Source organism: Palaemon carinicauda, chromosome 29 (assembly GCF_036898095.1).
Source record: "Palaemon carinicauda isolate YSFRI2023 chromosome 29, ASM3689809v2, whole genome shotgun sequence".
Taxonomy (NCBI): domain Eukaryota; kingdom Metazoa; phylum Arthropoda; class Malacostraca; order Decapoda; family Palaemonidae; genus Palaemon; species Palaemon carinicauda.
Genome location: NC_090753.1, coordinates 93,673,309 through 93,685,842, shown reverse-complemented (window position 1 = coordinate 93,685,842; position 12,534 = coordinate 93,673,309). Strand labels below are relative to the sequence as shown.

At 49.4% G+C, this 12,534-nt stretch overlaps 3 protein-coding genes across 3 annotated transcripts; all 3 read right to left on the bottom strand.

Moving 5' to 3' along the window:
- Positions 1-5,232: 5,232 nt before the first annotated feature.
- On the bottom strand, positions 5,233-6,834 carry LOC137622726 (uncharacterized). Its single transcript, XM_068353319.1, has one exon. It carries the CDS (start codon positions 6,832-6,834, stop codon positions 5,233-5,235), a length of 1,602 nt encoding a protein of 533 aa, XP_068209420.1.
- Positions 6,835-7,416: 582 nt separating this feature from the next.
- On the bottom strand, positions 7,417-8,142 carry LOC137622725 (uncharacterized). Its single transcript, XM_068353317.1, has one exon. It carries the CDS (start codon positions 8,140-8,142, stop codon positions 7,417-7,419), a length of 726 nt encoding a protein of 241 aa, XP_068209418.1.
- Positions 8,143-8,166: 24 nt separating this feature from the next.
- LOC137622724 (uncharacterized) lies at positions 8,167-9,090 on the bottom strand. Its single transcript, XM_068353316.1, has one exon. It carries the CDS (start codon positions 9,088-9,090, stop codon positions 8,167-8,169), a length of 924 nt encoding a protein of 307 aa, XP_068209417.1.
- Between the last annotated feature and the right edge of the window lie 3,444 nt (positions 9,091-12,534).

Below are 12,534 nucleotides of genomic sequence, written 5' to 3'. Positions count from 1 at the left end.
CTATACTTAGGAGGCACAAGGGAAATGGGTCTTACCTGCAGCGAGGTGAGGTCAGCTATGCTGAGGCTTGCAGAGCTGTTTTCCCCAGAGGGGAGAAGGTGAAAGGAAGAAAGGAGCCAGGCATTCTTACTCATTCATGCCCAGACTAATCCGGGTAGCCTCAATCCTCAACCCTCTGCTACTTGTCCATCAAGGAGCCTGAGGTGTTTAGACCATTTGTTGTGCTACCACCACAGGACCAATGGAAAAGGTCTCCATGTTCTTGTGGGTTACGTCTTTGCAGGTAGTGGGCCGTGAAGGGGTCGATTAACGCTTCCCCATGCCCACCTAAAGTATCTGCACCACAGAATAGTTTCTTGAACGCCAGGGACGTAGCAACGCCACTGGCGTTATGAGCTCTGGGTCTTAGGATGGAGGAGAGTCTAGAATGAGAGTAACCTCAATTGCCTTCTGATCCCAGAGGGTAAGGAAATCCTTGAGGTCCTCCTCTTGACCTTCCCCGTGGTGGTCAACAGTGCCGACACATGGGGGCGAGCTGGTATCGTTCTTTTTAGGTAACCCCCACAGACTCATCACTGGGTAAAACCCCAGTTGATGGGTTTCCGGTTACCGAACGAAGATTCTTTATTCGAAGTGGGCTGCACCTGGGGTACAGCACACTCGGATTTGAGTCTTGGCAATCCACTCAGGGACGCCGCTGAGGATTACTTCTCCCACTCCTACGGTAGGAGACATCAGAGGTTGGATCATATAACACACTAACTCTCTTGGTCAAAAGCCCCAGTGAGTAGAAAGGCCGTCTTCCGTGTAAGGAAGCGATCTGCTGCTGGGCATAAGGTTCATAGAGAGGGGCCTTCAGAGACTGAAGGACCCGAACCGCGTTCCCAGGAGGAGGTTGAGATCCGGCGGGGGACAAGTTATCTCACACTTGTATAAGTAAAGGCATCGATGGGAGAGAATCCCCTTCCACGACATCAGTCACAAAGGACTGAACACTTTGCCTGGAAGACTGACGCTGAAAAGTGTCTGAGGTGCCTAGACATTTTCTCTAACTTGTTGCGAAAGGCCTCTGAGAGGGGTGAAGTAGGATCGTCCCAGGCGAGAAGTAGAAGCAAAGCTACGACTTAGGAAAGTGTTAGCATGTGGCTGCTTGGAAGATAGTGCCATGGAGGAAGATCCCTCGGAACTCCATCAGGAGCTGTAAAGGTCCGGGAACCATTCTGCGGGTTGCCATAGCGAAGCTATTGGAGTCACTGATAAGGTCTTGCTTATTCTGACTTGGCTGAGAACTTTGTCACCAGACCGAATGGGGGGAAAAAAACAAGGCACACCTCTAGACCGCCCCACCAATCTTGGAATAAATCTTGTTTGAGGGCCTGGGGAACAGTCGAGTCGGAGCCTGAAGATCAGGGCCGCTGCGAGCATAACCACAAAGTTAAGACTTTGTTGGATACAAGATGATTCCAAGACACTAGGAGCCCACTATTTGGGTGGTTTAGCAAGCACATTCCTATACCAGGAATGATGCGAGCAGATGGGAGCAACTAGTTGTCCTCTGTCCATCTGAGGCTTCGTACTGCTAGATGGTTCTCTAAGAGAGGTGAATGATGGTACCTTCCTGAATCGAGCCAATGGACGAGGATGGAATGGTGTGTTATATGCCCCCCCCCCCCTTTTGATGCATTAAAGAGGGCATCAGATCCAGAGGGAAGTCGAGAAGACAGGCCTCTTTGCAGAAGCTCTCGTCTGCCACCCATCATCGGCGGATTGTCCAGCAGTGAGGGGGGGGGGTGCATAGCAATAAACACATCTTGAGATGATGTCAAGACATGTAACTAATTGCACATTCTTGCAACGAAGGGGAACAGCCTGTTCTCCCTCCAACTGCCACTAATCCAGTATGGTTGGCCGAATAAGACCGATACCAAATGGTAAACCAGTTAATCAGTACAGCTTATGTTATAATAGCGAATCTCCATAGAGATCGCTTTCCGGACAAGAGACTGTACGGTAATCACCGAACGCATCCAACCAATCCCCTATCTTCAATCTATTGTTGGGTGGGTAAAGAGCATAAGTCTACTACGGAGTAGTAACACCGAACTGTGCGCATGACAAGCATACATGCGTAGTTCGACTTAAAAGTCGTGTCCGGAACTCAGTTGGAGAACGGAGGTTTCTCCTTCTTAGGACAAAAAACGTTCGTACTTCTCCGTCTCCAATCGGTAAACTAGCATTTATATTAAATGTTCCCTACTACTCTGTGATGAGAGTTGTTCGCGCAGTTCAACTGATTGCATACGCCTCGTTGTTCGTGCGTGCGCACCAATATGGTCGTGCGTGCTCCAATGCAAGAGTTGATGGGAGAAGTACAAGAGGAAGGCCAAGGTTTGGGTGGATGGATGGAGTGAAGGAAGCTCTGGGTGATAGGAGGATAGATGTGAGAGAGGCAAGAGAGCATGCTAGAAATAGGAATGAATGGCGAGCGATTGTGACGTAGTTCCGGTAGGCCCTGCTGCTTCCTCCGCGGAGGTAGCAGTAGTAGGGGATTCAGCATTATGAAGCTTCATCTGTGGTGGATAACGGGGGAGGGTGGGCTGTGGCACCCTAGCAGTACCAGCTGAACTCGGTTGAGTCCCTTGTTAGGCTGGGAGGAACGTAGAGAGTAGAGGTCCCCTTTTTTGTTTTTGTTTCATTTGTTGATGTCGGCTCTCCCCCAAAATTGGGGGAAGTGCCTTGGTATATGTATGTATGTATGTACTAGGGAACAGATATGCTTATGAGAAGTTTCCAGCCAAAGCCTTTGAAGGAGACTAAGACTTCCGATTGGGGGAAAGGAAAAAATGCCCATAAGGAGGCAGAACGTAAATGCCGTTGTTTGGTTACAGGAAAGTAGCCAAGTAATGTACTGAATAACTTGGTTTCAGTAAGAGATATAAATATACAACTTAATAGAACGGAGTTCTAATTGGAAGATGTATATAGCCCTTATTGGCAGAAAGATTGCTTGCACGCATATATGTACTTGTCCATTTGCGCTAGTGCATGTGTATTCTCTGCCTCCAGGAAACGTTTGCAACGAATCCGGTTGCGGGAATAATGTATGTGCGACGAATCACAACATTACTGCCGAAAGAATTTTGATTGTTGACTAACTGTAATATTTTCTTGAATGAGAGCGAACATGTTCTCAAACAAAATATACAGTTATAGAGGTGATCATTTCCCCTTTACCTCTTTTCCTCTTTATGTCTGTTTACCTGAGGGCGGGGTTTGAAACGTTCGTAAACGTAATGAAAAGATGCCCACGCTGTTGCTATCGTTCTTACGTCAGCTAACAATGTTACTTCGGGACTAATTGTTCAAAACAATAACCCTGTAAGGATAGAATAAAAAGTCTCGGGAGCATATCGTGTAAAAAGGCAAGTCGTTATACCCAGAGTACAATGATGGGGGAGGCTGCCTCCATCAAACGGTAGAACCGAGTTTAAGACAATAACCTCACGGTTTTGTCTTGGCTAGAGTGCATGCTCCGGGAAGGCTTACGACCTTCATGAAGTTTAAACAACACCCATTGAAGTTTTGTAAAAACTTCTCAGGGAAAAGTTTCCCGAAAAAGGGTTAAGTCTCGTATGTGTGTGTGTGGTGGTGGTGGTGGTGGTGGTGGTGGTGGTGTGGGGGGGGGTTTGCTTCAAGAAGGCCAGACATAATTGCCATCGATCGCTTACCCAATGGGGTTGCCATCAAACGCTTTCTCGCTAGTGAGAAAACTACCGTCTAAATCAGGCACGGCCTGCCAGGGGAAATGAACAGGAATGTAAAGAATTTTTCATTCCCCGCTCTTTTCCGTCTGCTAACCAAACCACTCGAAGTGGGAAGGTGGAAGAAAGATGACGGTGGTTCGTACGAAAATGAAAGGATCGGTGCTGGCAAGCATAGTGTTTTCAGAAAACTCTGGATCGCAGAAACAGAGAGATTCAGATGAGAACGTAGGGGTTCAGAATCTATTTGTGAATTCCTTTCTCACGACGAGGGATGTTGTGCTGAGAACCCGCGAGAACTATGTCGCTGATTCCTGAAGGAATTTTCAGGAATCGTGTCATGTGACCAGGACCCAAAGGAACTGTGTCATAGTTACCTGTAGAGATTCGTAAACCCTTAGGCAGCAGGCATCCCTCTGTCATCATGACAATGGGCGCACCCGAACAATTCCCGGGACGAGAGTTCGAAAACTCTGTCGTGAGAGTAAACCTCTTGTGCACTCGTGAACACTTTGCGCAACGAGAGTCCGAAAAACTCTGAGATGAGAGTTGTTCGCGCAGTTCAACTGAATGCGTGCTGTAGAACACCGGAGAGGGGTTCACTCTCTCGGCTAAAGTTCTAAGTTATTGGCGTGTAGGTCTTGAAACTCACGTCTTTTATAATTAGATATATTGAAGAGTACAACTTGTATATCGGACGAGGTTTTAGCTGCAAACAAAAAAAAAACAGCTCGTCAATAAGAAAATACAGCAATGGTACAGGATTACATTAATTGCAATAGGGTTCATTATAATACATAAATACAAGTCAATAAAGAAAATACAGCAATGGTACAGGATTACATGAATTGCAATAGGGTTCATTACAATAAATAATAGACTTACATCTTTTCCCAACGCCAATTCTGTTTAAATTTCAGTTCAAAGAACATTCACAGGTGGTACCGTTAATCTCCTGCGAGTGATTAGTTATCAAGCCAAATGTGTGATTGGTCCTTCACACACGGAGAGACACTCCTAAATCACCGCATCAGTCAACACAGCAAGCTGAGCACAGAGATGCTCACACCACAGCGGACAGCCATGCACTGCCAAGGTCCGGGGCCGTGACGTCACTCTGTCTAGCGCGAGATGCCCCTCTGAGCCGACCAATCATGGAGCTAGACCATCACTATGCCCATATAAGGTTATGTTTTCAGCGCTTAAGAGTTGGTCCTGGAGAACGTAATAAGGAAAACTAAATTAATCATCATGGTTAACAAAGAACACAAAAAAATTCTTGGAAATACGTTATGGCGTATCTTACACTGCCCCTTATTTGGTCATGGGCTAAATATTTCCGTAGATACGGCATCACTTGGGTTACTTCATTCAAATGACCTTGCTATATTTTCAACTCAAATAATAAAATTCAAAATTTACAAAATGCAACGAGCAGCGCTCGGCGTACCCTCATTACACCTCATATACATCACTTTATATCATCGCCTTTATCATTTTCCAAGAGAAGGCACAGTTTCTGCACAGGCCTTCTGAACTCGCCGTTCTCAGTCTTGATCAAAGCTTGACGTACGCGACCGTCAGCGCTCCGAGTGACCTCCATGACTTTCCCTAAAGGCCAGCTGCCTCGGGGAAGCCGCTCGTCCAGCGTTAGAACGACGTCACCGACGTTGATGTCACGCTTTGGGACTGACCACTTCTGGTGCTCCTGAAGCAGGGGGAGATACTCCTGTATCCACCTGCGCCAGAATTCGTCAGCGAGGAACTGTGCCTGTCTCCATCGCCTCTTCACATACATGTCCTTCTTGCATGTGGATGTGAAGGGATCGGGTGACCCTTTCAAAGTTAAGATCATGTTAGGCGTGAGAGGGGCAGGGCAGTTCGGGTCGTCGTTGATCTTCGTCAGAGGTCGGCTATTAACAACAGCCTCCACTTCGCAGAACAGAGTGCGAAGCGTTTCATCAGTCGTGACTTGTTGGAGACAGGCCGCTGTGAGGGCTCTTCGGACGGACCTGATCAGACGCTCCCACACTCCGCCGAAGTGTGAGGCATGTGGTGGATGAAAGTTCCACTCTATGCCTCGGATCGAGAGTGTCTCTCTGATTTCTCCTTCGTTGAAGCGCTGGAGAGCTTCTCTTAGCTCTCGTTCCGTGGCCACAATGTTGGTCCCATTGTCAGACCACATTCTCTTGATAGGCCCCAAGCGAGCGACGAAACGCCTGATGGCGTTGACGAAGGAGTCTTGTTCCATTGTATCGATCACTTCCAGGTGGACTGCTCGCGAGGTAAGGCATGTAAAGATAGCGCCCCAACGCTTCACTGTGGACCTTCCTTGCTTCACTAAGAACGGTCCGAAGCAGTCCGACCCAGTGTTAGTAAATGGGGGTTCATCTGGACAAAGCCGGTCGGATGGCAGTTCAGCCATCACCTGAACTAAAGGACGACGACTTAGTCTGCGACAGACCAAGCATTCTCGAATGACAGTCTTGACGATCGCATTTCCGCGGACGATCCAGTAGTTTGTCCTCAACTGGGTCATCAGGTGGTTCTGGCCACAATGGCCGCAGGATTCGTGTGTGGCTCTCACCATAAGCTTGACCGCCAGAGAACTGCTGGGTAGGATGATCGGATGCTTGGCCGTATCTGCCAGTGTTGATTTCAGCAATCGACCACCAACGTGGAGCAATCCATCCTTGAGAAATGGTCTCAGCTTGATTAATTTACTAGACCTCTTCAGCGAGCTTCCCTTCTTCGAGAGGGTGCTTAACTCTTCTTCATACTCTTGGCTTTGGGTCAGTCTCCAGATCAAATTCTCCGCGGTACGCAGCTCCGCACTCGAGAGTGAGTCGCCGCTGTATGGGCGAGCCTTCTGCATGTGGCGGATAAATCTTGTCATCCACGCGACGGTCCTGACAAACTTCAACCAGGAGGAGAATCTTGTCGCTATTGATTCAATGAACGTTGGTTCTTTCTTCGTTATATCGAAGACGAGAGAAGTCTTCACTTCGGCGTCTAGATCAAGCTCTCCTCTGACAACATCTTCGGGCATGGTTGGCCAGTGCGTTTCGTCCATCTTGAGGAAATCTGGTCCTGAAAACCACAAAGATGATTGGAGGAAGTCAGCAACGGAGAGGCCACGTGACGCGAGGTCTGCTGGGTTCGCAGTAGTATTGATGTACAGTATCTCCAAGCCATAATGTCGGATGTATCCCTAATGAGATTGACCCTATTGTCCACGAAGGTCTGATACCTCGCAGTCGGATTTCTGAGATATTTCAGTACTGACGTGCTATCAGTCCAGAAGACTGACGGGGCCAGTTTCAGATCGAGCTCAGTCTTCAGCTTTGAGTCTATCTGTGCAGCGATAGCAGCCGCCGTCAGCTCAAGACGAGGGATGGTGGTCCTTTTCAGAGGGGCGACTCTCGCCCGTCCTATGACGAGAGTGCAACGAATCTTTCCGTTGACACCAACTACACGCAAGTAAGAGACTACACCATAGCCTGTCTGACTTGCGTCTGCAAAGTGGTGCAGCTGAAGGGTGTCAACATCTCCGAAGTCTGGTGGTATGAAGGACCTTCGCAGTTGGAACTCTTCCAGTTGTGGCAACTGCGCAAGCCAGGTCTTCCATCGAACAAGTTCATCAGCAGACATCTCCTCATCCCACGAGAGCTTCCTTCGGCACATTTCTTGCAACAGGATCTTCGCGATCAAAGTGACGGGGGATAGATAAGTAGCCCAAGGGGTCATAGATCGATGTAACAACAGAGAGCACACCACGTCGGTTGAAAGGCTTGTCTTTAAGGACGATTCTGAACGTGAGCACGTCTATGCTCATATTCCAATGGATCCCCAGGGCTCGTTTAGTTGGCAGCTCATCTTTATTCAAGTCTAGGACAGCCACAGAGTCGTCTCCTTCTTCTCTGGGGATCGCAGCTAGAATTTGCTTGCTGCTGGAGGTCCATTGGTTAAGACGGAAACCTCCATCCCTGCACAGGTTGATCAGATCTCTTGTCAGTTTAATGCATTCTTCCTCATCATCCATCGCCTTGAGGAGGTTGTCGACGTAGAAGTTGCGACGTATAGAGTTAGAAGCTTCTTCGTTATACATGCTTCCGAAGTCCAGGGCCGTTTTGCGTAAGCAGAAGTTAACGACGCTCGGCGATGATCTTGCGCCAAAAACGTGGGACGTCATTCTGAAGACTTGCAGTTCTTTGCTGGTGACACCTTCTGGCCACCAGAGGTACCTCAGGCAGTCTCTGTCCTCTTCAGGTACCTTCACCTGATGGAACATCTCCTGCACGTCTGCTGTGATGGCATGTTGACCCTCTCTAAAACGCAGGAGAACACCCGTCAGGCTATTGGTGAGGTCGGGGCCTTGCATCAGATGTTCGTTGAGAGATGTTCCTCAGTGCCTTGCCTTCAGATCGAAGACCACTCGGTCTTTCTGTTTGACAGGATGCCTGACAGAGTGGTGTGGCATAAGCCATACGCGCCCGTCCTTCCTGTCTAGCTGACTTACAGGAACCCTTTCGGCGTAGCCCTTATCAGTATATTTCTCCATCTGAGCTACGTAGGATGTCTTGTAAGCTTCGTCGTTGTCTAGTCTTCTTTTCAAGCTTCGGGCTCGTCGAATTGCCATATTCATATTATCAGGTAGAGGAGTAGAGTCCTTGAATGGCAGCTTGGCCATGTACTTTCCATGTCGATGCTGTGTCGTGTTATTCAAGGTGGCCAAGAATCTCTTATCCTCTAGGGAATCTTCCAATCTGGAGAGGGATTCCTTTTCGAAGAAATCTCTATTAAAATGACTCTGCAGTAGCTCTGTCAAGTCTTGAGGGTCAAATTTTCGATGAACATGATGCACGGGTGAGACCTCCGATGCAGACCGGTCTCCAGTAGGACCGAAAGCCACCCAACCAAGCTTGGTTAGGTAGGCGGATGGCTCATTGGCAGTGCCGTGGCGTTGCTCCAGAATGACTCGATTCAGGGTCGTGTCTAACCCGATCACTAGCTCGACCTGTTCGTTGTCAGTTGGTAAGCTTTGCAGCTCTACGTCTGCCATGTGTGGCCATCTCTTCAGCCAGTCCGAAGGCATTATGTAGTCCGTCGACACATTAATTTTGTCAGTAACACAGACTTCTTTTACTCGTTCTTCCTCCTCACTTCCGTTGATGTTACCAAGGGTGAGTTGGACCACTTCCTTGCAGGCGAACGTACCGGCCTCTGTCACCATGGTCTGGTTGCAAGGCCTTCCTGTTACACCTAGCTGATCTATTAGGCTCCTTGCGGCTAGCGTGGGTGCGGCTCCTCCATCTATGAAGCCGACCATAGTTCACGTTCCGTTCACCATGACTGGGATAAGCTTCAACATTGTACAACCATCAGGTCGTCGGTCAGTGGACATGGCATGTACGTGCCCCGTCGTCGCAGGAGTCCCAGCCTCTGGAGCGGTTTCGGTGTTAGTTCTATCAGGTGGTGCATTGCTAGTCGTCCCGGCCTCCGCTTTAGGCTTGTCAGATGTCTCGGACACAGTTGCTCTCTTGGAGTTTGCACTGTCTCTTGGAGGGGTTTTCTTCACATGGTGCAAGAGCGTGTGATGCGTCCCCAAGCCGCACTTGCCACACGTAGATTCTTCTTCACAGGCTTCGTGATTGTGCGCGACATTTAAGCATCTGAAGCAGAGTTTGGCATCCACCACAGCATTCCAGCGGTCATCCAAATTGAGGCTTTGGAATCGGTGGCACGACTGAATTCCGTGCTTATTTTTCTTGCAGTATACGCAATATATCCCATTGTCGGAAGGAGAGCTGTGGTGAACAGGCAAGGCTTTAGCTTTAATCGGCTTGCTCGTGTCCTCAGGTTTGCCCTTGGATGGACGACGGTCGCACTCGTAGTACTTCAGTTCTTTAGCGACCAGTGCCTGTCTCTCCACAAAGGTGATCAGGGCTGGAAGCTTGTGTTCGTGTTCCAGGTACTTAGAGACCCATCTTACCCGAAGAGGGTGAGGGAGCTTTTCCACTATCTTTCTCATAGTTTCTTGCAGCTCAATTCTAGTGTAATTTGCACCCAGTGCTGCCTTCACCTTCTTTAGGTAAGAAGCGTAGTTCATTAAACCTTCGCTATCACCTGCTGGGATTTCCTTCCATTCGAGAAGCTGACGAATAAAAGCTTCGGTAGCATCGACTTCTCTGCCGTAGAATTCACTCAGCTGCTTCCAAGCTTCATCGTACCCAATTGTCGGTGACAGGTGCAAGCAGTGCTCAACCAGGTTTCTCGGAGGCCCATCTAGGATATGATACAAGTGGTTCAGCCTGCGCTCGGGGTCCGAGGTATTGTTCTCAATGTGCCATTTGAAGGACATCTTGAACCAATTAAATTTGGTGAAGTCGCCTCCAAAGTGCTCAAGTTTAGTAGGTGGTAACAGCGTTGTCCGCGCCAACTCATTGCTGCTAGCAAGACTGCATTCAAGTGCCTTAAGCACTTGAGAGTTGTTGGACAAGGGGTTAGTAACAGAGGGTTCAAATGTGGCATGTCGTGGTGCGAAAGGAGTTGAGGTGGGATCCAATGGCCGTGAGTGGATTTCCATGGGTGTAGAATGGCATTCTGGTCCTCTTGTATGTTCTACAGGGTCCAATGTCCGCATAGCACTTGGGTCATTCTCGTGGTGGTGGGCGACACTTAGCCTCCATTGATTGATCCTAGACTCATGTTCAGTCTCCATGACTTTTACACTGGGAACTCTCACGCTTCCGGCATGTGAAGACACTTCCGAACCACATTGCGACTCTCCTGCCTCCGATCTAATTTCGTATTCAAGTTGCTGTCTCTAAACCTCGAGCTCGGCCTCCAGCAATGCAGCGTCCGCTAGCCCTCTAGCGGCCTGATCCTCGGCATCTCTCTGAGCAGCGAGTTCATCAGCTTCAGCTTTCTTCTTGGCTGCACGTTCTTCCGCTTCTAAGCGTGCCTTCATTTGAACCTTGGCTAAGTTAGCTTGCGCTTCTAACAGCTTTCGGCGGACCTCGCTTGTGTCGCTCTTGGATGACGTTCTTGATTTTAATGATCTCTCCGACATGATGACGATGTTCCCAGCTCGGCGTCAACGTCTGAGAAAGATTCACTTCTTGATAGTCAGGTTACAATCAGTCATCTGAGACCCACTTTGTGTAAAGATCTAAAACTGTAGAACACCGGAGAGGGGTTCACTCTCTCGGCTAAAGTTCTAAGTTATTGGCGTGTAGGTCTTGAAACTCACGTCTTTTATAATTAGATATATTGAAGAGTACAACTTGTATATCGGACGAGGTTTTAGCTGCAAACAAAAAAAAAAACAGCTCGTCAATAAGAAAATACAGCAATGGTACAGGATTACATTAATTGCAATAGGGTTCATTATAATACATAAATACAAGTCAATAAAGAAAATACAGCAATAGTACAGGATTACATGAATTGCAATAGGGTTCATTACAATAAATAATAGACTTACATCTTTTCCCAATGCCAATTCTGTTTCAATTTCAGTTCAAAGAACATTCACAGGTGGTACCGTTAATCTCCTGCGAGTGATTAGTTATCAAGCCAAATGTGTGATTGGTCCTTCACACACGGAGAGACACTCCTAAATCACCGCATCAGTCAACACAGCAAGCTGAGCACAGAGATGCTCACACCACAGCGGACAGCCATGCACTGCCAAGGTCCGGGGCCGTGACGTCACTCTGTCTAGCGCAAGATGCCCCTCTGAGCCGACCAATCATGGAGCTAAACCATCGCTATGCCCATATAAGGTTATGTTTTCAGCGCTTAAGAGTTGGTCCTGGAGAACGTAATAAGGAAAACTAAATTAATCCTCATGGTTAACAAAGAACACAAAAAAATTCTTGGAAATACGTTATGGCGTATCTTACACGTGCGCCTCGTTCATGCGTGAGCGCGCTCCAATCAGGTCCTGTGCGCCAAATTGGATGTGAGTGCCAATTTGGTCATGCACGCCAAACTGGTCGTGCGCGCCCGATCGTCCGTGCGTGCAAAAGGTTGGTCGTGCGCGCCCGATCGTCCGTGCGTGCAAAAGGTTGGTCGTGCGCGCCCGATCGTCCGTGCGTGCAAAAGGTTGGTCGTGCGCGCCCGATCGTCCGTGCGTGCAAAAGGTTGGTCGTGCGCGCCCGATCGTCCGTGCGTGCAAAAGGTTGGTCGTGCGCGCCCGATCGTCCGTGCGTGCAAAAGGTTGGTCGTGCGCGCCCGATCGTCCGTGCGTGCAAAAGGTTGGTCGTGCGCGCCCGATCGTCCGTGCGTGCAAAAGGTTGGTCGTGCGCGCCCGATCGTCCGTGCGTGCAAAAGGTTGGTCGTGCGCGCCCGATCGTCCGTGCGTGCAAAAGGTTGGTCGTGCGCGCCCGATCGTCCGTGCGTGCAAAAGGTTGGTCGTGCGCGCCCGATCGTCCGTGCGTGCAAAAGGTTGGTCGTGCGCGCCCGATCGTCCGTGCGTGCAAAAGGTTGGTCGTGCGCGCCCGATCGTCCGTGCGTGCAAAAGGTTGGTCGTGCGCGCCCGATCGTCCGTGCGTGCAAAAGGTTGGTCGTGCGCGCCCGATCGTCCGTGCGTGCAAAAGGTTGGTCGTGCGCGCCCGATCGTCCGTGCGTGCAAAAGGTTGGTCGTGCGCGCCCGATCGTCCGTGCGTGCAAAAGGTTGGTCGTGCGCGCCCGATCGTCCGTGCGTGCAAAAGGTTGGTCGTGCGCGCCCGATCGTCCGTGCGTGCAAAAGGTTGGTCGTGCGCGCCCG